Below are 24,601 nucleotides of genomic sequence, written 5' to 3' on the forward strand. Positions count from 1 at the left end.
ATTCTAAAAAAAACTATGCATATCTTTTTTTTAAAAAAATTTAATCAAAGTATTCCTAAATCACTTGATTTTAGCGTAAAAATTTTTCATCTCTTTCGTGTTTTTGAAATTTGAACTCAGATTATTCTCCTTACAAATATAAGATTGCTTATCACCTTATCTAATTAGGCGTATGAATGTTTTATGAGTCATAAAAAGCCTAAAACATAAGTTGCGTTGTTGATAATTTATAATTGAAATAATTTGTTATAAATTTGTGTGAGGATAGAAGATGGAGATTTGGATGAAGGTGGACAAGCGTCAAGGGGTGGGGGAGGATATGATACTTTAGGGGGTATGCATGATATGAATATCCTTACAAATAAAAAGTGACAGGAAATTAAAAAAAGAATAGTTTTGTAAAGTCACAGCTTACCACATGACCTGCTTCTCTGTATAACTGACAAACAATGAAGTCATGCACATAAATTAAACCAAGTCTTGAAATTAAGACTTGCGTCCTTGCTTTCTCTCTTTCTTATTTCCTTGCCACCAGTACACTCCGCTTCCCCTGCAGTCACTCTCTCTCTCTTCTTTTCCCTAGAACGCTCCCACGCTGCAGATTTTTTGGGAGTGAAAAATATTTCATCTTTAATAGCACTCTCCTAGCTGAGCCACCTCAACTTGTTACTCCTCACTACCTAAGCAATCCGTACTTGTTTTTTCTTATTATCATCACAAATCCAGCGAAACCCAGAAGCCTTTGAGATTCATAGACCCTTTCCTTTCCTCTGCTATCTGTTGATATTGACAAGCTCCAAAAGATTTCATTTTTTGCACTAATCTGCCTGAACAAGCTCTCCACAAATCTCTACACTGTTGCTATAATCTGTACTTGTCTTCTTTCTCTGTTTTTTTCCCCATTCTTACATGCCCAGAAAAAACCAGAAGCTTAGAGTGTATGAGCTTTTCTGGGGCCCTTTTGCTTGATAGTTGATATCGACAAGTTCCAATGCACTCAGAACCTCTCTGACCATCAAATGAGTTTTTGGGTATCTCTCATCTCTTTCTCTTGGGGGGTGGAGAGTGAATGGGGTGTATGTTGTCTCAGTTAGCGGCGAAATTTGCCTTCTTTCCGCCGTCTCCTCCGACGTACCAGCTCAAGAAGCGAGATGACGGCAAGCTCACGGTGGTATCACCCTCGTCGCCGGCGGTGTCTATTTCTCACGCCGACGACAATTCCTTGGACGTTTTGTTGGTCGACACGAAACATGGGAACAAGATTGTAGCTTTTTATCTGAGGAACCCATACGCTCGCCTCACTCTGCTCTACTCTCATGGCAATGCTGCTGATTTGGGTCAACTCTACGACCTATTCGTGCAACTCAAGGTCAATCTTAGAGTTAATCTCATGGGGTTAGTGGTTTTTTCTATTTCTTCATCAAACAAGCATAAAAAAGTGTTTCAAGCTCATTCATTTGATGATTTTAGAAATGAGTTCCGTCTCACTTAAGAGTTCAGAGACATCACGTTGTTGTTGACCCTTACTTTGTATCATTAGGGGACTGTACCGCAATAAGTATGAAATATGTTTGTTTTTAATTGGGTTGGTGTTGGTTTTGTCGTGCTTCGATTTGAAACCATGAATTAAGTATAGCAATATGTTTCTGATTGATGACTTATCCTGGGCTTAGTAGATCTGATGAATGACTGTACCCGAAATGCAAATGTCAATGCCTTTTCCAACTTTTCAAGCAAAGGGTTAAACCGAGAAAGTAAAAGAAGTGCGTTTTGGCCTAACGATGAAAAGAAAAAAGCAAAGTTAACAACAAAAAAGTTTAGTTGTTTTGTAGCTCCTCGTCAGTCCGTAAAGACTAAAGAGCCTCCCTTTTTTATGTTTTATGTTTTATGTTTTATTTTTTCTGAGTTTCTGCATTTATTTGGCCGCCTTTCTACTCTGCATAAAGTAAGCAAAGTTTTTAGCGCTGCATAGATGTGGACATTGCCTGGCCCCGTCTTTGGTGTTTTGGCTTCATTTTCCTCCGTTCATTTTTTGGTTGGGAAAAAAAAAAAAAACTCGCTGGCTGGGCTTAATAAATTCAATCAAGTTTAATTCGTAGTTTCACTTTCACTTAAGTTATCTCAAATCTAAACGTTTGATGCAATTTAATCCCATTTGCTTAACTTTTTCCCCTTTTTTGGGTCTATTAAGAGTGAGATTGATTACTCACTAGAGCCTGAGCTTCGGTTGAACGGGCAATATTACTAGTTGCTCTGCCAACTTCTGGATCAAACGTGAAGCTGATATTTCCCTCTGATTTTATTTTTATTTTTATTTTTGCAGATATGACTATTCTGGCTATGGGGCTTCTACTGGGAAGGTACCTTTTGATTTAAGTTTCTTTTCCTCGGATGTTACATTAATAAGAGCAGTTTGTACTGACGTGCATGGGCTCCTTTTATTCCTTTAGACCACTTTTCACATTTCTTCTGCTGAGTCTGACTCAAAATATAGTTTTATCTCTGTTGCTTGATGAGAAATTTAATGGATGTCATGTTACGTCATTGATTTGTAATACTAGTGTTTTCAAAATCTGCAGCCTAGTGAATCCAATACATATGCTGACATTGAGGCAATATATGAATGCCTTGAGACCCAATATGGAGTGAGCCAAGAAGACTTAATCTTGTATGGACAATCAGTGGGAAGTGGGCCAACTCTGCACTTGGCATCTAAACTGCCAAGGTTGAGAGGTGTCGTTCTACATAGTGGCATTCTTTCTGGACTCCGTGTGCTCTGCCATGTGAAGTTCACACTTTGCTTTGATATATACAAGGTAAATATACGAGAATACTACTGTCTCAAATGGGAATGTCTAACTTAGGGACTTCATTTACGTTGTACTTGAAGAATACCGAATTTTACTGTAAATGTTTGCTTTTGGTTTCTTCATCATGTACTATGATCCGTAAACCATCATTTCCTAACCTGTGCAGAACATAAACAAAATAAAGAAGGTGAAGTCTCCAGTACTGGTGATACATGTAAGTATATGATGCTCTTATGATTCAGAGCTTATCTTACTCTGCATTCAATTGAGCTTCATACTACCTCCAGTTTTTAATATAAATGTTAGATAACAAATTTGGAGATATTAAGAAAATTAGTTAAGTTAGTTATTTGTCACAAATGTGTACTGATTTTCCTAAGTTATACTCTTTATTCATGTGTATTGGATCAATAGAATTGTCCATTTGTGGGAATCTTTTACAATTAATAGAGATATTTTGGGGTAAGATGGAAACAAAGTGGATTGAAGTCTTATGTTTAGGACCTAATTCAACGCCCAACTGACTCTTATATTAAGGACCAGAGGTAGTAGTATGTATTTGTCATATGGTGCATCACAAGCTGTTATCTTTTGAAATCAGACTATTTGAAGGGTGTCAGTTGTGAAAGATTACGAGATGAGGAAAACAGAGTGCTGGGGAATATGCAAGACAAACTGTGAAACTCACATTTCATGTGCTTTGTTCAAATCTTCATGCATGGAATTTTATGAACATTGTTATTTGATATCCAGAGTTTAACAGAAGAAACGTGATCGTAAAAATATACCTTTGGTCGTTGGTAATTGAAGGTGAAAAATGAGCAATCAAGAACCCAGGCAAATGTTAAATCCACTGAACAAACAAAACAAGGGGAGTTTTTCTGACATGGAGAGAAGGGAATAGGACACCATCTTAGTCAGGAATCTGAATTGCGTGACAAAACATGAATCCGCCACTGATAAATTAATTTCTTGGCCTGGATTTATTTTGGACAATAACAACTTACTCATTCTTAAAACTGCCCATGGTAGAATCGTAAATTAGTGGAAGATGAGGACCGCTATTGTTTTTAAACCAAAATGTCAATATAACAGCAGAGGAATATTCTAATGTGTTGGAGATTCCTCATGTAGGCGAACTTGTTTTCTGATATTTTGATTAAGGGCAATATTCAGTCTAATTTACTAGTTGCTTCAATTGGTAGTTCGAGTTCTATGTTATGTTTTCCATCAAATGCCCATGTAGATTTATGATCTTCATTTAATATTGTAAATTGAAGTTTCCTGGGCTTTTAAACTTCCACTTGGTCTAGATTACTGGAATTTTGGGATGTCATTTTGGAAGTCTGTTAAATCGCCATGTTAAAGCTTATCAACTGAATATCAAGATCAGAGTATGGTTCCCTTTATTCTAGGAGTCCAGACCCCCTGTTTATTAAATTCTTTAATGATCACGGAAATTCTAATTGAGAGTTCATACACAATCATATGATAAAACAACAATCTCCCTCTGTTAGTGTACCATCTCTGTGCTCCTGGGAATTGGACAGTCTTGGAGAGTTTCTTCCACAAAATTTCATGGTTATTTACCGAGCATATATCTGTCACACTTTCTCAGTCCACGTTGAATATGCTCTGAAGAAACCTCTCACCACTTACATTGATTATATAGTTTCTTGGTGTGTGCTGTGTATATACAGGGCACAGAAGATGATGTGGTCAATTGGTTACATGGCAATGGATTGTGGAAAATGGCAATGGAACCCTATGAACCGTTGTGGATCAAAGGAGGCGGACACTGCAACTTGGAGCTTTACCCTGATTACATTCGCCATCTCTGCGGATTTGTTCAAGAAATGGAGAGCATGACAACAGAGAAGCGCCTCAAAAAAATCAGGCAAAGCATCGATCTGCAATCAAGATCTACCTATGGCTCCACCTGCAGATGCTGCGGAATGAACTGCTGTAGATTGAAATGTCCAGAATGCTCAGATTGTAGCTGCATAAAATGCTCCTGCTCCTTCAATTGTCTTGCATGCTGCAGAAGACCAAGTTGCTCCAAATGTTGCCAAGTACCCAAAATAAGCTGCTCCAACTGTTGCCAACTACCCAAAATGAGCTGCTCCAAGTGCTGCCAACTACCCAAAACAAGCTGCTGCAAGTGCTGCCAACTCCCCAAAATAAGCTGCTCCAAGTGTTGCCAATTACCCAAAATAAGCTGCTCCAAGTGTTGCCAATTACCCAAAACAAGTTGCTTCAAGTGTTGCCAATTACCCAAAATAAGCTGCTCCAAGTGTTGTCAATTACCCAAAATAAGCTGCTCCAAGTGTTGTCAATTACCCAAAATAAGCTGCTTTAACTGCTGCCAATTACCCAAGTTCTCAAATTGTTTGGGCACAAAATGCTGGAGACCAAGCTGTTGTTGTTGTGGGGAAGGTTCATCAACTGTCTGCTATCCAAATTGTCCAAGGCCAAGGTGCTGCTGGAGCATGAGATGTTTCTGTTGGCAGTGTTGTGTGGGAAAACGTGGTGGAAAATAGAATGGTTAATGGTGGTTTCATGATTTGATTTGTATAGAGGACAAGCCTTGCTTGCTAACAATCTTCAATACTCTCCAGCAATGTACAAAACAAGTCAGGTCGGGAAGGAATGACAATTGTAGAAAAATCATATGTCCTCTATTTTGTTTCTTTTTAATCAGTAGTTCTGATAAATTATTGGGGATTTTTATCTCTTTAGAAACTTGATGTTTCTCTTGTATTACCGGCAGCTGATGAATGACCTGATTGTTTCTTCCGATTTGTAGCCATTTTACGAGATCTTGAGAACTTGTCCGTTTCATCATTTTCATTTTCTGCAGCTGAGTATAATGATTTAATATGGTCGCAACTGGAAAGTAGACAATTTTTTCAGTGTGTCTGCTATTGCTGTGAAGTACTTCTTGGTATTTTTAACTACTGACTTTTAAATATAAGAGCTAGTTAGTCAGTTTTAAATGTAAAACCTAAATTTATTTTGTTTTCTAAATTTTTAATATGTTTTCAAAAACATTCTTATTGATTATAAAGTGTTTTCATTCAAGTATAGTTTCAATGTATATAATTAAATCAATGGTAATTTAAGAAAGTCAACATATATTTTTTACAAGTAATTAATTTAACTAATTTTTTTAATTTTTTTAAATCAGTTATCTAACGCTTATATTAAATATTCAGAGGTAGTATAAGAGTTCGTTTGTAGTGCTACTTCCTTCTATGTTTATGACTGGAGGCAGTATAAGATTATAAGATTTAATTAACTACTGCTAATTCATAGTAATTATTAAATTAGTCAAATTGGTTATTTATAATTGTTATGTAAAAAGTGTCATTTTTAAATATTTATTTTAATTAAAAATATTAAATGTGAAAGGCAATTATAGTGAGCAAATAAGGAAAAAAGATAAACCAAGAGACAATATAAATATTCTTGTAAACTACAATTAACTTTTATATTTTATATTTGAGACCGAGTAGTTTTCTTCTAAATATTTTTTAATTATTTAAATTTGACAACGAATTTTTAAATTTATGGCACTTAAATTAGTTTTCTAAATATATTTTATATTTAAATTGTTAAATTTATGGCTACGATTTTTGATTGGTTATTATTTTATTGACAATGAAAGTAATTATTTGCACATAATTTCATATTCACAACAGAGAAATCACGACATTTCAAAAAACAATTTTTACCCATAATAAAATTTAAAATTTTTGTAGAATTTGCCCACAACTAAATAAAAATCACTAACCAACCAATCAAATTATTATAAATCATGAATAGAAAAATAATTAAAATAGAATCAATGAGAAGGGTTAAATATCAGACGATAAACTGTCCATGCCATCGCACAATAACAGCATTTTACTCTTCAAACTCGTATATTAGAAGCCACTATATGCCGTACATTGTGGGTACAAATTCTCTTCATTCTATGGACTATGGAGCCTCAAAACGTAGGCTTCCGTAGGCGCATCACTTTTAATCTGTCGAGTTGATATTAATACTTCTATTGGCTCATTATCACATAATGTACAAATCGGAGTGATGTTCACTGTCGTGCAAAACTTGACAAAGCTCACTTTTGGTCTGTTTCCTCAAATCTGACGAGCATTTGTATTGTTTTCGAGCCCTTTCTCTTATCTCATTCTAACGCCTTGGAAGCTGCTTCAACAGCTTGATTAGCTCATATGTCCTCAAGTCTTGACCAGAATGTAGGCAAAGGTCAAGTGGAGTTAAACCATCCTGAGATAAATGCAAAGCTTTCATTAATTTACATCCTCTATATTAAGCATGAAATCAGTGACCTGTCCCCTAACTCTGAATAGACAAAGAATGACCAGATGAACGTATGGAACTTGCTTTCTAGATTTTCACTTACTCCCATCTCTCTCTCTCTCACTCCCTTACTCACTTCACAGTCTTCATTTGGAAAGATGGAAGATCTAGGGATGCTTTGCAAACAATGATTGAGGATAATCGCAAAGAGTTACCTTGTTTTTTATTGTCTTGTCAGCACCTTTAATAAGTAGAAGCCTCACTACATCCGTTCTTCGGGCTTGAACAGCGACATGTAAGGGTGTCCACCCATCCTGACAGAGCAAATCATTGAAGTTCTCAAACAGCTCATGCAAATGAATAATGCTAAACTAAATAGGAAAAAGAATTAACCACACATTGTCCTGAAGATTTATATCAACATTATATAGTAGAAGGATTTTAATCGTCTGGCTGGAAGCCGTCTGTACAGCATAATGCATCAAGGTTGCCCCCTCCTGTTTTTCAGTGCACATGCAACGAGGTGGGTGCACAAAAATGTTAGTGATGGCCAAATAAATATCTCATAACCAGGGCTGAGAATAAAACTATGTATTAATATCTCCTAGAAACAATCCAATAGCACCATTACTACGATATTTTTTGAAGGGACAACAAAGGAACAGAGGTTTGAATATGAGCTTCCAAGGAAAATATCTTAAGCGCTCACTGGTAATATCCCTCCCCAATTGCCTTGGAACAGAGTGAACCATGCAAGTGGTGTTGTGTTCATATCTGTAAGTAGATGTGTAGAAAGGATAAGCAGTTGAGTGCAGGGTAAATTACTCACTTTATCAAGTATGAATGGATTGGCTGAATTTCTCAGAAGGTAGTTGGTTATGGCCTGCTTTTTACCAATTATGGCCTTGTGAAGAGCAGTCAAACCATCCTGAAAACAAGTAAACCAGAAAATATATTTATATATATCTTATATATATAAATATATTATAAGAAGAACATTCGCATGTTTAACCTCCCAACATGGAAATTGACAATTATATACCTTATCAACAGCATTGATATCAACATTATGTTTCAACAAAGAATCTACAAGGTAAAATTCTCCGGATGCAGCAAGAGTGTGCAGAGGCAGCCATTTCTCCTGAAAATGATTTCGGAATTGGTTACAGAAGAAAACCAAAAGGCCACTGAACTTATTCACCAAAAGAACTACGTATAAGCAAAGAAGCATCATTACTTTCCTGTCGCCTTTGTTTTAACCATAAAATCTTGCAACTGCGGTTCTTATTCTCAAGAAATCCAGATCAGTAAGAATTATAATCAAGACACTGGGAACTTTTCTAATAATTCAAGTAAAAAACCAGAATATACTAAACTGATAAGAGAATTAGAAAGAGAAGAGGCAACAGTAAGCATTCATTAGACAAAGAAAACTCACAGAAGTAGCGGCCGCCAAATTTGGAATCCGCTTATTCAATAAAGCCTTCTCCTCCTTCGTAAACAACTTACGACGGCCTATTCATTCAAGCATAAAAGAATAAAGATGGCGGTCTCAATATGTAAGTCACGTAAATACAGGAGGAGCTTAAATTAAAAGACCATTATGAGCTCAATTTGGCAATTTAACATATCAGTTAAAAATTGCAGTTCAGGAAGAAGTACAACCACAGTTTGATTCAACATACGGCGAAGCATTAAACAAAAATTTTGTTTTTCCAAAACACTCACACATTAAGTCAATAACTGCAATAAGATCATCGCCCGCTATCACAATTCACAAACCAGCAGTTGAATCAAACAAAAAGGCTCAAACGAAAGATTGAAAGAGACGGAATACCTTGACCTTCGGTATTCTTTTTGGTAGGGTCGTACATCTCACTATTGAAAAACTCTGAAACGTCCTCCAAACCCCTGCCGTAAACTGCCCACCTAGGATTCTTAGGCTTTACGCGTTCACTAGCAGACTCATTAGTCACACCAAATTCTCTTCCAGCGGGAACCTCCTCCTTCACCGGAAAACTTGAAGGGCTGTCAAGAACCAAGGGCTTCAGCTGAGCCAATTTGGCCTCCTTGTACGCCTTATATCCTTCCAGGTTCATATGCCTCAGGGGAATCATCCCTTGTTTCTTCTTCTCGACCCTGCTATTGAATTCAATTTCCTGAGCAATCTTGCGCCTCTCTTTCTTCGTGATGTTGATCTCCGCCTGAGCTTCCCTCCATCGGTCGGGGACCAAATTCTCAGGTGCAATCTCCGGGACATTTTTCTTCGATTTAGGCTTGGAATTTTCTGAGCCGGAATCATCTATGCTCAAGTTTTCATGAAGAACTGGGTCTTCGAATATGCCGTCTTCGAAGACAACACAATCGCCAATAACATGTTCTTCCAAGTCGTCAACCGGTGCCTCATCGGAGGACTGAAAAGCTAGTCGCGGAGAAGGAAGCTTCCTCGGAAATTTCACAATCCGAAAAGAACAAAAATTGGGTTGAGAAGCAGAGGAAGGGAAAATGGGAAGAGGATAGAGGATTTTGTAAGCTTGAGGATTCAGCAGAGACGAGGAGGAAGGCGACATGGCCTCTTGTTCGAGCTCGCTGAAGCAGCAAATCTTGGAGCCGATAGAATTTTATTTTGGGCTAACGAAGTCCTCAATCACTCTGAGCCCATGTCTGTTTCTAGGCCCAATTACGAGCTTCTCCGTTGGGTTTGGTTCAATAGTGCTTTGTTATCCATGTCCATTGATTTTAAGTGGTCCAATGGTAAAAGAGGGGAATATTGAATTAAGAAATAAACTCCCGGACTTTTTATTTGATGATGTAAGAAGACCAAATTTGGGATAAAGGCCAGGTGGAAAATGAAGATTTCCTATGAAAAAAATTAAATTAGTTATCGATAAAAATATATTAATTTCTCTAAAATGCATGTAATCAATAGCGGGTTTAAGGAAAAAATTATAAATTTGGGAGGCAAAGCAAATTGGTAGCTTATATTTATGACTAAAGTAGACCCCTCTAATTATTTTTGTATTAAGATCGGATGGAGTAATATTTTCTGTGAAAGAACAATTCAGTTGAGACTCTTGCAAAGGGGTGACATTGGAATAATTTTGTTACGGACGGCAATTGAGATGGAATTGACTTCCTGTTTTGACATTGATGAAAGGTAGGCAGGTGTCATCGCGTGAAGTTGAAGACATTAGCCTAGTAATTGATCTATTGGGCGTTCATATTGGTGATGCAATTATAGCAGAATGACTTCAAAACAGTACAGAATTCAATTCATTTATTTGCTTTCAAAATAACTATAATTTAAATAAATTAAGCGTGCGCGTGCGCGTGAAATAAGACTATTTTCACGTAAATTAACGATGTAGCTGATTTTTTTTTTTAAGAAAAAAATATGGAGAAGGGATATGATGTGATTTAATTAGCCCAAAAAAAAAAAAGTAAACAAGTCAAATGAAAATGATCGGGCAGGCATTTGCAAGCTTCCAAACAGTGATTTTAAATTTGGTTGGTTCGGTTCGTGCCCATTCACATCTAAAAATAATAAAACAGCATTCAATATATCGACATGTTGAAATAAAAATGAATGAATTTCGTTTTCGATGATGTTATGAGTGGAAAATTGAAACATGCTACTAGACTTGGTCAACGTGGCCTTGTGACTTCTCGTTCAACGTCAGCCCCATTGCTGACATGCCGCTCTAAAATTAATACATCGACGTGAGAGGCCCGTAAGGTCAATAATCCAAATCTGATCAAAGGGAATGTTTATACTCTAGTTATTAGCTTGTTTGATATAAATACTACTCGTCCGGTCCTTGATGTATGACTTTATTTAAGAGTTAATATTAGTTATATATATAAGATTTATTTTACATGTTTATCAATTTTTTTAAAAATTAATCCCATTAATATTCCATCGATAATAATCAAGTAAAAGAAGGAGGGAGAGAATTAAGAAAAATGATTAGGGTATTTTAAAAAAAAAATTACATTAACTAATTTAACTAACATCTTTAATCCACTCAAATTATTTAATTAGGTCTTACTGGAAGAGCATATTTAAAATATATTACACACCCTTTTTAAGATATAATTAGGAACACATTGAGTCAGATTTGTAAATCAAGTAACTCTCATTGGACGAGCATCAATAGTACAAGATATCAAAGTATAGCGTCACATACCTTTGAATTAACTTATTTTAAGTAATTTTGTGACGATTCGCATGAGTAAAATATACAATTTTTTTTTTCCCTGATGAGTTAGTCTGTATTCTCAGCTGTATTGGAGCGTTGAACATGAATTAGGTTGGTTAGGGAAGGGGCATATTTGGATGCTGATATTGAAGACTGGTTCACAAACCTAATGATACCCAGCACTTTGCTGAGGCTGATTTGTTACTGAGTTCTGAATCCTAGGTGCCCGGTTCTGTTGCAATGGCCATCTAATTTGATTTGAACCATAATTGAGGTTTCACTGTAATTGACATTGATGGACGGTGGGTGAGTGGAGGGTGGGGACGTCAATTACTACCATATTCGCACTGGTGATGATTGATGAATGTGACAATGCCGGCATCACATTGACACACAGACAAAACACTATGATTTTAATCAAAGCCCAAATCTATGCAGCCTCGGAATGAATTCATGATACATAGGAGAGTGGGCATCCAATCCAATTATTATTATTATTATTATATTAACTGAAAAGAATGATGTTACTAAGGTTGACCCCTCCCCCCCCCCCCCAAAATGCTGGGGTAATGTTCCTTCTTTGCCCAATCATCAGCCTTGAAAGTTTATGAGCCTCTCATATTCACCATTTTCATCCACATCCTCCTCTCTATTTTCTTTTTGCTAATAATATTTATGTACCTGAACGAGGGCTTACTTATTAGATGTTATCTATAAATTCTTAATATCAAAACCAGTTAATTAATTTAAGTTAATTAAAAAAACTAGTTAAATTTGTTATTTGTAATAAATATATGTTATCTTTTTTAAAATATTCTTGCTAATCAAATATATTGGATAGAACTGTCGTTATTACAAAGATTTTATTGACAAAAATAGATAAATATAAGAAATAAAGTGAATTGATGTGTTATATTTAGGGCTAAAATAAAAATGAAATAATTTTTTATATTAAGATATTTTAGTATTCAAGTAAATAATATGAGTATGTTCACAGTTATTTTTAATTTATTTTTACCAAGTGGCAAGGGACAGAATAAACTGAGATGGAAGGCAATGTCGTGTTGTGGGTGGAGGGGGAGAGAGGGAGAGAGGGAGAGAGGGAGAGAGAGACAGAGAGCAATAATTACGGCGAAGCAGGAGCAGCACATGCCGGTTCGGAGCCCGTGAAGGAGGAGCGGTGGAGCCCACACGGTGGACGTGGGGCCAACCCACACCAACATGCCCCCCTCAATCTTCGTGCTCAGAATTGGAGGCATGTGCCCACGTGGACCTTCTCATGTGAATCCCACATTCTCACTTTTTTCTTCTTCTTTTTTGCCTAGTATTAAAAACCCGATGGGTTTAGTGCGTTAACCAGGTTATTTTTTAAAAATTCTTTTAAAGCTAAAATTTTTTTAATTAAGGACTAAAAGATTATAGATAGAAATATTTTACTGCCATAAATTTATTTTAATATTTTTCTTGTATTTAGTTATTTTAATAATATAATACTATGATGTTAATTTGTCAAGAAAATTATAGGAAAAATAAAAAGAAAATATAAGTATATAATTATTTTATCAAAAATTTAAGGTATCAAATTGATATTTATTTTATTTAGTCTTTTGGATGGCATAATGAAAATTTAAATTAATTTTTAATTTTTTTATTTCTCACCGTTTTGATTTCATTTGATTCACTAACTTTTAATCTACCACTTCGTTCTCATCACCTTTTCATATCACCTCTTTTTTTTTTTTCCCTTTTCAAATTAATATACTGCTATCTTCTTTAAAGAGTTACTTTCATATTCAATTTGATCCTAAATATAATATTCTAATACAATTTATTTCTTATACTTATTTATTTTTTAAAATAATCCTTGTAATAGTTGTACATCTTAAATGTTTCATTAAATGATAGTTTTAACTAAGTAACTAATGCACATGATTAGTAAAGGTATTCTAAAAAAGATAACGCATATTTATTACAAATAACAAACGTAATAAATTTTAATATATTCAAATTAATCAACTAGTTTTTATATTAAGAAAGAAAGGTACTCATTCGGTTCTTGATATAAGACCTATTTAACTAATTTGATTAAATTAAAAATGATAGGTAAGTTAATTAATTATAAGACATATGATATATTTTTCTTAAAACACTATAATTATTTTTTCTAATATCTTTCCTCCCTCTCCTACTTGATTGTAGTTGAAAAAGTATCAGCAAAAATAATTAAAAAAAATCATAAATATAAAAAATTAGTCTTAATGTCTTATATTTAGTATTAAAATTAACTCAATAATTAAGTTTTATATTAAATATCGGAGGAATAGTAATAGATACCAATGAATCACGAGAGGGTTTAAAAATAGTGTATACATACATTTTTCGGAATCCCATGTGCATTCTGGCACGGGACAATCACCAGTTTTTGACCCGTGGTACTGTCTTAATTAGACCTAGTTACTCTTTTAGTCTTTTAATTAATACAACCTACCATCCCATTTCTTTATATATGTTCTTTTTCTCACATCACGCCCACATGTGTGCGCGTCCAAACCCTTCCTACCTTCTTTCTAACACGCTTGTTTCTGTTTACACCAACACGTTTGGCAGCAGGAATTATTTAGAAATTCAATTCATGTTATTATAATTTGCTTTTTTTTAACGATAATTGGTGATTTTCTTATTAAAAAATCTCTTGAAAATTCCTCAACAGGACACAATAATTTTATTTAGATTTCCCCCTATTTCTTTATAAATACTGTGACCCCCACACACGTACACACACCACGCCATTATACACACAAAATATAACACGAGCACACGATAAAAAAGAAAAAGAAAAGATGTGATCATTTTTTTTTTTGCCGGCAAATTAAATAACGTGTATGAAAAAGGAGGTGTCAAATTAATAATAATTAAATAATGAATATAGAATAAAATTATGAGTAGTCAGTTAAAGGATGACGTGAGCGTTAGATAACAGGGTTTGGTTAGGCTGCGTATGGGACTGCCAACTGAACGTCCGCGTTCCAGCTTTCAAGTGAACACAGATGTTGATTTCTGCTGCCAGCTATCATCCACAACTTTCCCACAGTGCTAAGCCATCCCAAGCACTATAGGCAACATGTCACTATTTTCTTTAAATATTAAAAAAAACCTTAAATAAAATATATTCTCTATATTTGTCAAAGTGAAGACCCACAATTGATCCTCTGGCTGCGTATGTTTACTTGGATTCCTTGTATTTGTTGTTTACACATAACATATACTAATTTGAATAAATTAAAAAAATTAATTTAGTTAATTATTTATAATAAATATATGTTGTCTTTTTAAAAATATCTTCATTAATCAAGTGTATTAGTTAAAATTATCATTACTGTAAGGATTGCCTTGAAAATAAATAAATAAAAGTAAAAGATAAAATAAATTAGGATATTATATTTAAAAATAAAATAAAAATAAAACTTGTTCTTATATTAACAACTTCTTATAACAGTAATTTCAGAAAAAGACATTCATACGCGGGATTCATTCTGAGTTTGTCTGGTGCGTTCTTTTACCTGTTCTGTCTAATTATTTTTACTTAATTGGAATAAGCATATTTTTGTTTTTACCTTTTTTCCCCCTCCCAATCGTAGCAGCGAGAACAGAGTCTTATATCTAATATAATAAATAAAATAAAACTATGCGTCGCCAATAAAGAGGGAACATGGCTCTTCTCGGCCAAAGAGCAAACAAATAAATCAACACACACACGCACAAAATTTAAAATTTTCAGAAAGAAATAGATATACAAAATTATAATGAACAATGCTGTAGCTTAGCTGTTTACATAATTCGTGCCTCTTCCTCGGGGTAAGAATCAGCTCATTTCTTTCTCCCATTAAATGCTCTGATTCTTTTTTTTTTTTTTAATTTGAGAGAATCAAAATAAAATCAGAATTAGCCTGTAATATTTCCTGAAATTGAAGAAAAATCATCTCTATTGACATTTCCCTTTCAGCTTAAATGTTTTGATACACCACTTGGCTGCTTTTCCTCGTGACCGAAATTGATATGCTCTTACCTTTTTTTGCAAATGAGATATGACTTTGCTAATTGCTACTATTATTCTCTCATTTAGATTAGATTATATTTTTTTGCCTTTTTCTTTTGTGAACAGATTTTTTCCTGACCAACCGTATATTTTCGATGCATCGAATTAAATGATTTTAATTGGGAGTAATATTTATGATTTATGATTTAATCTAATTTTCACTCAAATGCAATGAACCGTATGTGTCGAATTCACTGTTCAAACTTCAACGTACAGCTTCATTCAAGACAGCAGGGAAGCCAAAAACAAAGTGCGAGAGAACAAAAACACATTTTCCCGCACACAAAAATTCCTCAATCGCCGCGTGCGGACCGCAGGGGATTGAATCCACGTCAGGCTGTCAGGCTCGTCGCATTTTTCGATTCTGCTTTTTGTGTTTTGGGAATAAACGCTCTTTTTGTGGTATTCAAATCCGAAGAATCTTCTTCCTTCGAGTCTCATTTCATCATTTGCAGTTCTCTTTTGTCAACTTCTTTTCTTCAGAACAGGCTCCGCCTTCGCCCTCTTCATTCGTATGTATTTTTTCTTCACACCCGTTGTCGTCATTGCTCTGCCTCAGCCGAGCCGGTGATTCATATAAGGCTCACAAATATCAATACACTAGAGGGTTTTACGCTGCCGGCATTGATTTTGTAGGCCAAGGATCATTGTCTCCGTTGGAACTGTTAAACTGGGTTTGGTTGGAAGACTTTAATCAAGGATTTGGAAATTTTTTGATCCGGGTTGGACCTGGTCGGAGGGAGGGTGAGTGGGAAGACGGCGAAACCTGACAGTGTCAAGCAGACACGCGCTTGCTCTTACTTGCTCTGGGACATATTTCAAACTTGTGCGGTTGTGTTTGAGTTGGTAAGACCTTGAAGAAACTTCCTTTGCGTTTTGTATTGTTTATTAATATTATTCACGTTTTAAATTGTTGTGAGGTTTGAACTATTCTAATAGCTTCCTCTTTTAAATAACTCTCTGCTGATATAGTAGTCGTGGGTTGTGTTGGATCATGAAATTCCAGGTCCTGTAGAGGAGGATAACTGGATATTACGATGGCCTCGAAGTCTCAGTTCTTGAGAGGTTCATCAACTGTTCGAAGAATCACCCAATTAAGCAATGATCTTGATGCGGAAAGTGAGAATGGGAACAATGGGAATCTTGCCACCTACACGGTTCACTTACCTCCTACCCCGGATAACCAGCCGATGAAAATCACCATGGAAAGATCGTCTTCTCGGAGAGTAGAAGATCAATATGCATCAAGTTCTATGTTCACTGGTGGTTTTAATCAGGCCACACGAGCCCACTTGAAGGACAAGGTGATTGAATCCGAAACGATTCATCCCCAGATGGCTGGTGCAAAAGGGTCTCCTTGTGCAGTGCCTGGCTGTGATGGAAGGGTCATGACTGATGAGAGAGGATTGGAGGTATTGCCCTGCGATTGTGACTACAAGATTTGTGCAGATTGTTATAGAGATGCTGTGAGAACTGGTGATGGGATTTGTCCTGGATGCAAAGAACCTTACAAGCAGCTGCAATTGTCCGAGTATGCTGTGTCTAATCATCAAGTTCAACCAGCGTCACCTTCTGTTGGGCTTTCAAAGATGGAAAGGAGGTCGTCGTCGATAAAATCTAACTCAGGGGCATTGATGAAGAGCCAAAGCAATGAATTTGATCATAATCAATGGTTGTATGAAACTAAGGGAAGCTATGGATATGGCAATGCTATGTGGCCTAAAGATTCAGATAATGATTCCAGTTCTGAGTGGATGACTGGCGATCCTAAGGTATTCCAAGAAAAACAGTGGAAACCTCTGACACGAAAATTGAGTATCTCCGCTGCAATTCTCAGTCCATATAGGTATGATTTATGATTTCCTTTCTCTACCCCTGAATTTTTTATCCCATGTACTTACCCTAACCTTATGCATTGCTCGTCTTCTTTTTCACTCTATTTATTGCGGTGTTCTTTCGTGTTGGAATCTGATCACTCTGTCTGATACGAACAATTTTTAAATTTATTCTCTCTTTTTTTTCAACCTTTCAGGCTCTTAATTTTTGTTCGGATGGCGGTTCTCGCTCTTTTCCTAAAATGGAGGGTCGAAAACCCCAATGATGATGCCATTTGGTTGTGGGGCATGTCTGTGGTTTGTGAAATTTGGTTTGCCTTTTCTTGGCTGCTCGATCAACTTCCCAAGCTCTGTCCCATAAACCGTTTTGCTGATCTCGATGTTCTAAAAGAGAAGTTTGAAAGTCCTAATCCCAGCAATCCTGCTGGCAAGTCTGATCTTCCAGGAATAGATGTTTTTGTGTCAACTGCAGATCCGGAAAAAGAACCTGTACTTGTTACTGCTAACACTATTCTCTCCATTCTTGCTGCTGACTATCCTGTTGAAAAGCTTTCATGTTATGTCTCTGATGATGGAGGTGCACTTCTAACCTTTGAGGCCATGGCTGAGGCTGCCAGTTTTGCCAACTTGTGGGTTCCTTTTTGTCGGAAACATGATATTGAGCCGAGGAATCCAGAATCTTATTTTAATATGAAAAGAGATCCTTATAAGAACAAGGTGCGCTCTGACTTTGTTAGAGATCGCCGGCGGATTAAGCGGGAGTATGATGAATTCAAAGTCCGGATCAATAGTCTCTCTGATTCAATTAGACGACGTTCTGATGCTCTTAATGCTAGAGAGGAGATCAAAGCAATGAAACGTTGGAGAGAGGACGGAAATGATGAACCGTTAGCTTTGAAGCTTCCTAAAGCTACTTGGATGGCTGATGGTACTCATTGGCCTGGTACTTGGACGACTTCTGCACCAGAACAATCAAGGGGTGATCATGCTAGTATCATACAGGTGATTGGTTTTATTATCTTCTTCTTTCGTTTTGAACTGGTTCACATTTTATCCATGCAACTGATAATCATCCCATTATCTTTTAATCATTATATACATTTTGGCTAGAAATCCTTTAATTGCTTTTTCGTTGTGACTATAATGCTCTAACTTGAATGTGCTAATAATATATTTGGCCTCTTTCAAAATGCAGGTAATGTTGAAACCCCCAAGTGAAGAACCACTTACAGGCACAACACCAGAGTCAAATGCCATTGATTTCACTGAAGTTGACATTCGTCTTCCCATGCTAGTCTATGTTTCTCGTGAAAAACGACCTGGCTATGATCACAACAAGAAGGCTGGGGCCATGAATGCTTTGGTCCGAGCCTCTGCTGTTATGTCCAATGGTGCTTTCATTCTTAACCTGGACTGTGATCACTATATCTATAATTCCCGGGCAATGAGGGAAGGAATGTGCTTCATGATGGACGTTGGTGGGGAGAAGATCTGCTATGTTCAGTTTCCACAGAGGTTTGAAGGAATTGATCCTTCTGATCGCTATGCCAATCATAACACAGTCTTCTTTGATGTAAACATGCGAGCTCTTGATGGCCTTCAAGGTCCTGTATATGTTGGCACGGGATGCTTGTTTCGAAGGACTGCACTTTATGGCTTTGATCCACCACAAATGAAAGAAAAGACCAGCTGGTTTGGTCGTAGGAAATCCTCCTCAACAGTTGCCTCTGCCCCTGAAGTTGATTCCAGTGAGGATCAGTCTCTATACAATAACGATGAAGAAATGGGCATTGCTCTCATCCCTAAGAGATTTGGCAACTCAAGTCTTCTTGTTGACTCAATTAAAATGGCAGAATTCCAAGGACGTCCCCTTGCTGATAACCCAGCCATAAAAAATGGAAGACCACCTGGTGCTTTAACCGGCCCTCGCAGTCCTCTCGATGCATCCACTGTTGCAGAAGCTGTCAATGTCATCTCATGCTGGTACGAAGACAAGACAGAATGGGGCCATAGAATTGGGTGGATTTATGGTTCTGTAACTGAGGATGTTGTGACAGGTTATAGGATGCACAATAGGGGATGGAGGTCTATTTACTGTGTGACCAAGAGAGATGCCTTCCGTGGGACTGCTCCTATAAATCTCACTGATAGGCTACACCAGGTCCTTCGATGGGCTACCGGTTCTGTTGAAATCTTCTTTTCTCGAAACAATGCCCTCTTGAGCAGCTCAAGGATGAAGTTTCTTCAGAGGATTGCTTACCTTAATGTTGGAATCTACCCCTTCACTTCAGTCTTCCTCATTGTTTACTGCTTCCTTCCTGCTCTTTCCCTCATTACTGGCCAGTTCATTGTTCAGAGCCTTGAAGTAACCTTCTTAGCCTACCTCTTAGGCATCACGTTGACCCTTGTTTTCCTTGCGGCCCTCGAGATCAAATGGTCCGGCATCGACCTGGAAGAATGGTGGAGGAATGAACAATTCTGGCTGATTGGAGGTACAAGTGCTCATCTTGCTGCTGTGCTTCAGGGCCTACTTAAAGTGCTGGCTGGAATAGAGATTTCCTTCACACTGACATCAAAATCTGCTGGAGATGATGAAGATGATGAGTTTGCTGATTTATACATACTCAAATGGACATCTCTGATGATACCACCTGTGACAATCATGATGATAAACTTGATAGGCATTGCCGTTGCATTGATCAGAACAGTGTACAGTGAAAATCCAGAATGGAGCAGTTTGCTTGGAGGTGTGTTCTTCAGCTTCTGGGTTTTGGCTCATCTGTTTCCTTTTGCAAAAGGGCTTATGGGAAGAAGAGGGAGAACACCGACCATTGTGTATGTGTGGTCTGGTTTGATAGCCATCTCTATATCACTACTTTGGGTTGCCATCGATCCTCCCTCTGGAAGTGGGAATCAAATTGGGGGAGCTTTTCAATTTCCTTGATGAGTACTGTGCGCTCAACTTTTTTTTCCCCCCCTGGTAGCACCTCTTGTAAGTAATCCCTGATAGAACCTTGTGCTGGTATAGATTATTTTTTGTACTTATCATTCATTATTGACCTTCATATTGCTTAGAATTTTTTCATTACGCACTGATTGTACAACTCTCTCTGTGATTCAGCCTCCTCCAGTCGTCCCTCGCTCATGCGCCCGCAATTTTTTTCTTAGTGGGTTTCTTTTCAGTGATAGTCGTATAATAATCTGTGTTTTTTTTTTTTTGGTCTTTCTAGCTTACAATTAATCGGGCGGTGTCTTTTCAGCTCAAAAGTGAATTATATTATTAAATAGTTGGCTTTTTCAAAACCTTAATTTATTTTATTTTTTATATTTATTTATTTTTTTAAAACAGTTTTTATAATAGTTGCACATGTTAAAAGTTTTATTAAATGGTAATTTTAGGTAATATATATTATTAGCAAGAATATTTTAGTGAAGACAGTATCTATTTATTACAAATAACTAACTTAACAAATTTTTTTAATCTACTCAAATTAATTAATTAGTTCTTATATTAAGCAGAGAAGGTAGTAGTAAAACTACTCATACTGATCAATTTAATAAAATCTAGCCTCCTATAATTGCGTCATTGATATAGATTTTCAAGACTATGATTTATTTAAAGGGCAGAAGTAAAACTTGAAATAAATTGAAGAGAATGTCAATTTCTAGTTGCGTTAAATATTAAATTTTAGACAAAATAATGTGTTTTGAAACATCGAATGCCTATAAATATTTTCATAAGATGATGGTGCGTTGTTGGGAAGAAAAACCATAAAACATTATGCAATTTTTTTTTTTTTTGCTCCTGAGCACTTCCCTAAGCACAAGTATCCTCTAGGTATTAGGTACAGGATACTGTCAGGTATTAAATATAAAAATCTTTTCTACTAATGATTTAAATGTTAGTTTATCACGTTATAAAAAATTAGTTCTTTTCGTTAGACCCAACTTATTGGTAAATTATGAACTTTCATTTCCTTAAAAAGAGGCAACCTCAACGACATGTTTTTCTTTTCCTTTATTTTTTTTTTTTTGATAAAACAACATGTTAATATGAGAATTGAACTGGGCTCATGAATGGGTCAAGTCCTTTTTTTTTTTTAACTCCTGTCCAATGAATGGGTCAAGTCCATCGCTATTGATGTGGACAGCCCCATATTGTACACGTCCTCAAATCGAGTTCCTTAAATGCCTTCTTTTTCTAGGGTCGAGAATTGATCAAATCTGAGGCAAGGCAGCATAAAAAAACAGTATAATCAAAGTTGATCCGGTTACTGAGAATTAAATTATGTAAATAGATTTCAGAAAACACATTCTTTTTAAGATTTAAAGGGTAAATAGTATCATTAAAAAAAAAATTTTCCTTTATGAATTTCAGTATAAATGAATGAGTTCTATTTTGATTTCACTATAATACTCGGCTTAGCTTTGCACAAAATTTATTTTTAGTTAACACTTGAATTCGACCAAGTTAGAGTTGATACCAGTTAGGCCGGGTTTGGTAGATTTTCATGCCCCATAAAATCACATTTCTGTAATTTTAATTACGATTACTTTCAATATGAAACCAAATATGCACTTAACTTGATCTCACTAGACATAAAATGAATTAAAAAAACTTTTTCTAGATATATTGACATGTTCATACTAAGCAATAGAGTCATGTGGACGTGAGAAATCCTTTCTTTTAGTTTACATTCAAATGGGCATCAAATTTATCTCTGTTGGAGTTGTTAATTTGTGATTTCAGGCATTTACCATAATTATTATATACCATTATTAATATAAGAGTTATATAACTAATTTGTAGATAATAATAAAATTATTTTTTTACCAGAATAATAATAAAATTAGTTAACTAATTGTTTATAATAAATAAATATTGTCTTCCTTAAAATATTCTTATTAATTATGTGTATTAGAACTACTTATTGATGGAAGCTCAATCACTATAGGTATTACTTAAGGATGAAATAGATAAATATTATAAACAAAATGTATTGAGGTTTTATATTTAATACTACCTCTGGTCCTAATTATAAGAGCTAGTTGACTAATTTGAGAAGATTAATGAGAGAAGTTAAGTTAGTTATTTGTAATAAATAAGTGTTAGTTTTCTTAAAATATCCTTGCTAATTAAGTGTATTGGCTAGAATTACTATTGCTAAAAGGACTATCTTGGAAAAAATGCATAAATATTAGAAACAAAGTGGATTGGAGTCTTATATTTAAGATCAAAATAAAAATCAAACAAAGTCTTATATTAAGGACCAAAGGTAGTACTAAATTAAATATTTAACTAACTTTTATATTAAAGAGCAGAGATAGTATTATGTTTTCAAATCCATTGCACGTAACCTTTTTGGTTTACACACATAACCTCTTTTATGTTTAATCTTTTTATTTAGTTTGAATAAAATTATCTTTTAATTAAAAAAAACCCTTTGGTTTAGTATTACGCATGTCAACTATAAGAAGGTTAAGCTGGTTCAAATTCACAAGCAAGTTAGGTGGTGACATTTTCAGCTCTTTAAGTTCACATCGTTGACCTAACTTTTTCCACCAAAAACTTCATCTTAGGAAATCTCAAGGAAGTAGAAATTTGAGGTGGTGGTTGACCAGATAGAGTTTTGGGAATTGGACAAAGTTGTTTCACCGGACAATTAAACTACTGAGTTGGGAAGTAACCGTTTTGACCATATACTTTTAAACGATTTTTTTTTTTTGAGCAAAAATATACTTTTAAACGATTAGGTGAGAATTTTTGCTATGTATGTTGAATTTCCAGAAGGCGTTTCACTCAGACCAGCTATTCATCATGATAAATTTAATTTTTTATAATTAGCTAGGTAGCCTTGCATTTAAAGAGTAAATCACAAAAAAATAAATAAAGGAAATTATTTCACTGGACTTGTTCAAACCTATCTTTGTGAATAATGTTCTAAACTCAAACCGATGTTAACAAAGATACGAGAGTGCTTGAATTGATTGCATTAAAAAGAAAATCTACCTCTGTGAGTAAGTTATTTTTTACATAACTAACCTCCACTATAAATAGAGTTTACAGTGACTTGGTCTAACTAATGATGATGATACCTTAAATTTCTCATGCAATCAAGGATGCTTCGGATTCTGTTTTAACTGCTCTAAATTTATCTAGTGGCCACTAGTTGTAACAACGAAACACAATGTCATAGCTATCATATAGTACAGCTAGAATGTTAAATGGACAAGCGATCAATAATTTAATTAGTTGGCACACCGCACATTTGAACTGACACATTATAATTACTCTTCTAATCTTATTTATAAGTCACTTTCAATACACATAGAAAAACTTAAACTTTATTGGCTCTTATTTAAAATTCAACATCTTTTTATCCCTATTTAATATACATCATACCTCACGTTAATAAAGTCAACACAACAATAAATAAAGGGTAAAATTGTGTATCCATATAAAAAATTTCTCTTGTGTTCCTGTAAATAAGACAAAAAAAAATTTCCACTCTATGTCCTATAAATAGAACTAAAGGAGTATATATTATGTCTCTCTCCATACAACTATATATTTTGGGACAGCTTAGATTTTTATTGTTAAGGGGAAAAAAGACACATTACACTTATTCTGATCTTAAATATAAAATGTTTTTAGCTATTTATAAAATATAAAAATGTGTGAATTTATTTATAGGAGACAAAAAGGAATAAAAATTATATTATTTATGATTTAATCAAGACTTTCAAATGAACCTTATATTTATTTAATATCGGAAAAAGTAAGCCTTTTCAAAAGTTTCATATCTCCGCATATCATTGTTATAAAAAAAACTATATCAATAAAAAAATTCATAAATTTAAGCCTTTTTGGGGGACAAAGAAGCTTAAACCCTTCAAAATTTTAGATTAATATAATGAATGGATTAAACTACTGGCTGTTAGTAGCAAAAATACGACGCAGTCATTGGAAGAGGGTATTGCTGGGATCACATTGGTAAATCTTTTTTTTTTTTAAAAAAAATCACATCACTATAACTCTGCTGGAGAGATATAAATAGTCATAAAATCAGTACCTTGAAATATTGAATTTTAGAATTTATAAATCACATGATTAACCCTTGTCATGGTACTTCTTTATAAAAAAAATAATGAAATTTTCCTATCAAATTTTAACGATCAGGAACTGTTACATTTTATATGCATAAATGATTTTTGTCCTATTTGAATGTAACGTATGAGACAACACTGAATCGGCCATTCGAATTGTCATTTAGTAATTATCAAATTCACATTGTTATTGTTATACTCTTTCTATTTTTAATATTAAGACCTAATTAATTA

General features: G+C 35.1%; 3 protein-coding genes across 5 annotated transcripts; 2 read left to right on the forward strand and 1 right to left on the reverse strand.

Annotated features, from left to right (window-relative positions):
* Positions 1-450: 450 nt before the first annotated feature.
* LOC114740421 (alpha/beta hydrolase domain-containing protein 17B-like) lies at positions 451-5,619 on the forward strand. 2 transcript variants are annotated; one of them, XM_028928563.1, is made up of 5 exons: positions 451-1,395; positions 2,324-2,360; positions 2,580-2,816; positions 2,977-3,024; positions 4,511-5,619. In XM_028928563.1, exons 1-5 carry the CDS (start codon positions 1,070-1,072, stop codon positions 5,348-5,350), a joined length of 1,488 nt encoding a protein of 495 aa, XP_028784396.1. In that variant the 5' UTR covers positions 451-1,069; the 3' UTR covers positions 5,351-5,619. The 2 variants fall into 2 exon arrangements, with proteins under 2 accessions (XP_028784396.1, XP_028784397.1); XM_028928564.1 differs by having other exon boundaries at positions 1,229-1,369.
* Positions 5,620-6,621: 1,002 nt separating this feature from the next.
* LOC114740422 (ankyrin repeat domain-containing protein, chloroplastic) lies at positions 6,622-9,730 on the reverse strand. Of its 2 annotated transcripts, none has more exons than XM_028928566.1 (7): positions 8,974-9,730; positions 8,569-8,645; positions 8,173-8,271; positions 7,960-8,058; positions 7,529-7,627; positions 7,346-7,444; positions 6,622-7,097 (listed from the first exon to the last, which is right to left on the reverse strand). In XM_028928566.1, the coding sequence occupies exons 1-7, from the start codon at positions 9,698-9,700 to the stop codon at positions 7,002-7,004; spliced, it is 1,296 nt and encodes a 431-aa protein (XP_028784399.1). In that variant the 5' UTR covers positions 9,701-9,730; the 3' UTR covers positions 6,622-7,001. The 2 variants fall into 2 exon arrangements, with proteins under 2 accessions (XP_028784399.1, XP_028784398.1); XM_028928565.1 differs by having other exon boundaries at positions 8,968-9,729.
* A 6,196-nt stretch (positions 9,731-15,926) lies between these two features.
* LOC114740420 (cellulose synthase-like protein D2) lies at positions 15,927-20,348 on the forward strand. The gene is made up of 4 exons (XM_028928562.1): positions 15,927-16,271; positions 16,432-17,271; positions 17,458-18,262; positions 18,456-20,348. The coding sequence occupies exons 2-4, from the start codon at positions 16,463-16,465 to the stop codon at positions 20,202-20,204; spliced, it is 3,363 nt and encodes a 1,120-aa protein (XP_028784395.1). The 5' UTR covers positions 15,927-16,271; positions 16,432-16,462; the 3' UTR covers positions 20,205-20,348.
* The last annotated feature ends 4,253 nt before the right edge of the window (positions 20,349-24,601 follow it).

This window comes from Neltuma alba, unplaced genomic scaffold (assembly GCF_004799145.2).
Source record: "Neltuma alba isolate B1F8T4 unplaced genomic scaffold, ASM479914v2 tig00003148_pilon, whole genome shotgun sequence".
Taxonomy (NCBI): Eukaryota; Viridiplantae; Streptophyta; class Magnoliopsida; order Fabales; family Fabaceae; genus Neltuma; species Neltuma alba.

Excerpts from the sequence above, each read along its gene's own strand:
- LOC114740421 (XM_028928563.1), top strand. The coding sequence starts at position 1,070 with ATGGGGTGTATGTTGTCTCAGTTAGCGGCGAAATTTGCCTTCTTTCCG. Across the intron at positions 2,817-2,976 it reads TTTGCTTTGATATATACAAG|AACATAAACAAAATAAAGAA; the intron begins GTAAATATACGA and ends TAACCTGTGCAG. Across the intron at positions 3,025-4,510 it reads CTCCAGTACTGGTGATACAT|GGCACAGAAGATGATGTGGT; the intron begins GTAAGTATATGA and ends GTGTATATACAG.
- LOC114740422 (XM_028928565.1), bottom strand. The coding sequence starts at position 9,700 with ATGTCGCCTTCCTCCTCGTCTCTGCTGAATCCTCAAGCTTACAAAATC. Across the intron at positions 8,059-8,172 it reads ATATCAATGCTGTTGATAAG|GATGGTTTGACTGCTCTTCA; the intron begins GTATATAATTGT and ends ACTTGTTTTCAG. Across the intron at positions 7,628-7,959 it reads ATCCATTCATACTTGATAAA|GAGGGGGCAACCTTGATGCA; the intron begins GTGAGTAATTTA and ends ACTGAAAAACAG.
- LOC114740420 (XM_028928562.1), top strand. The coding sequence starts at position 16,463 with ATGGCCTCGAAGTCTCAGTTCTTGAGAGGTTCATCAACTGTTCGAAGA. Across the intron at positions 17,272-17,457 it reads GCAATTCTCAGTCCATATAG|GCTCTTAATTTTTGTTCGGA; the intron begins GTATGATTTATG and ends TCAACCTTTCAG. Across the intron at positions 18,263-18,455 it reads ATCATGCTAGTATCATACAG|GTAATGTTGAAACCCCCAAG; the intron begins GTGATTGGTTTT and ends TTCAAAATGCAG.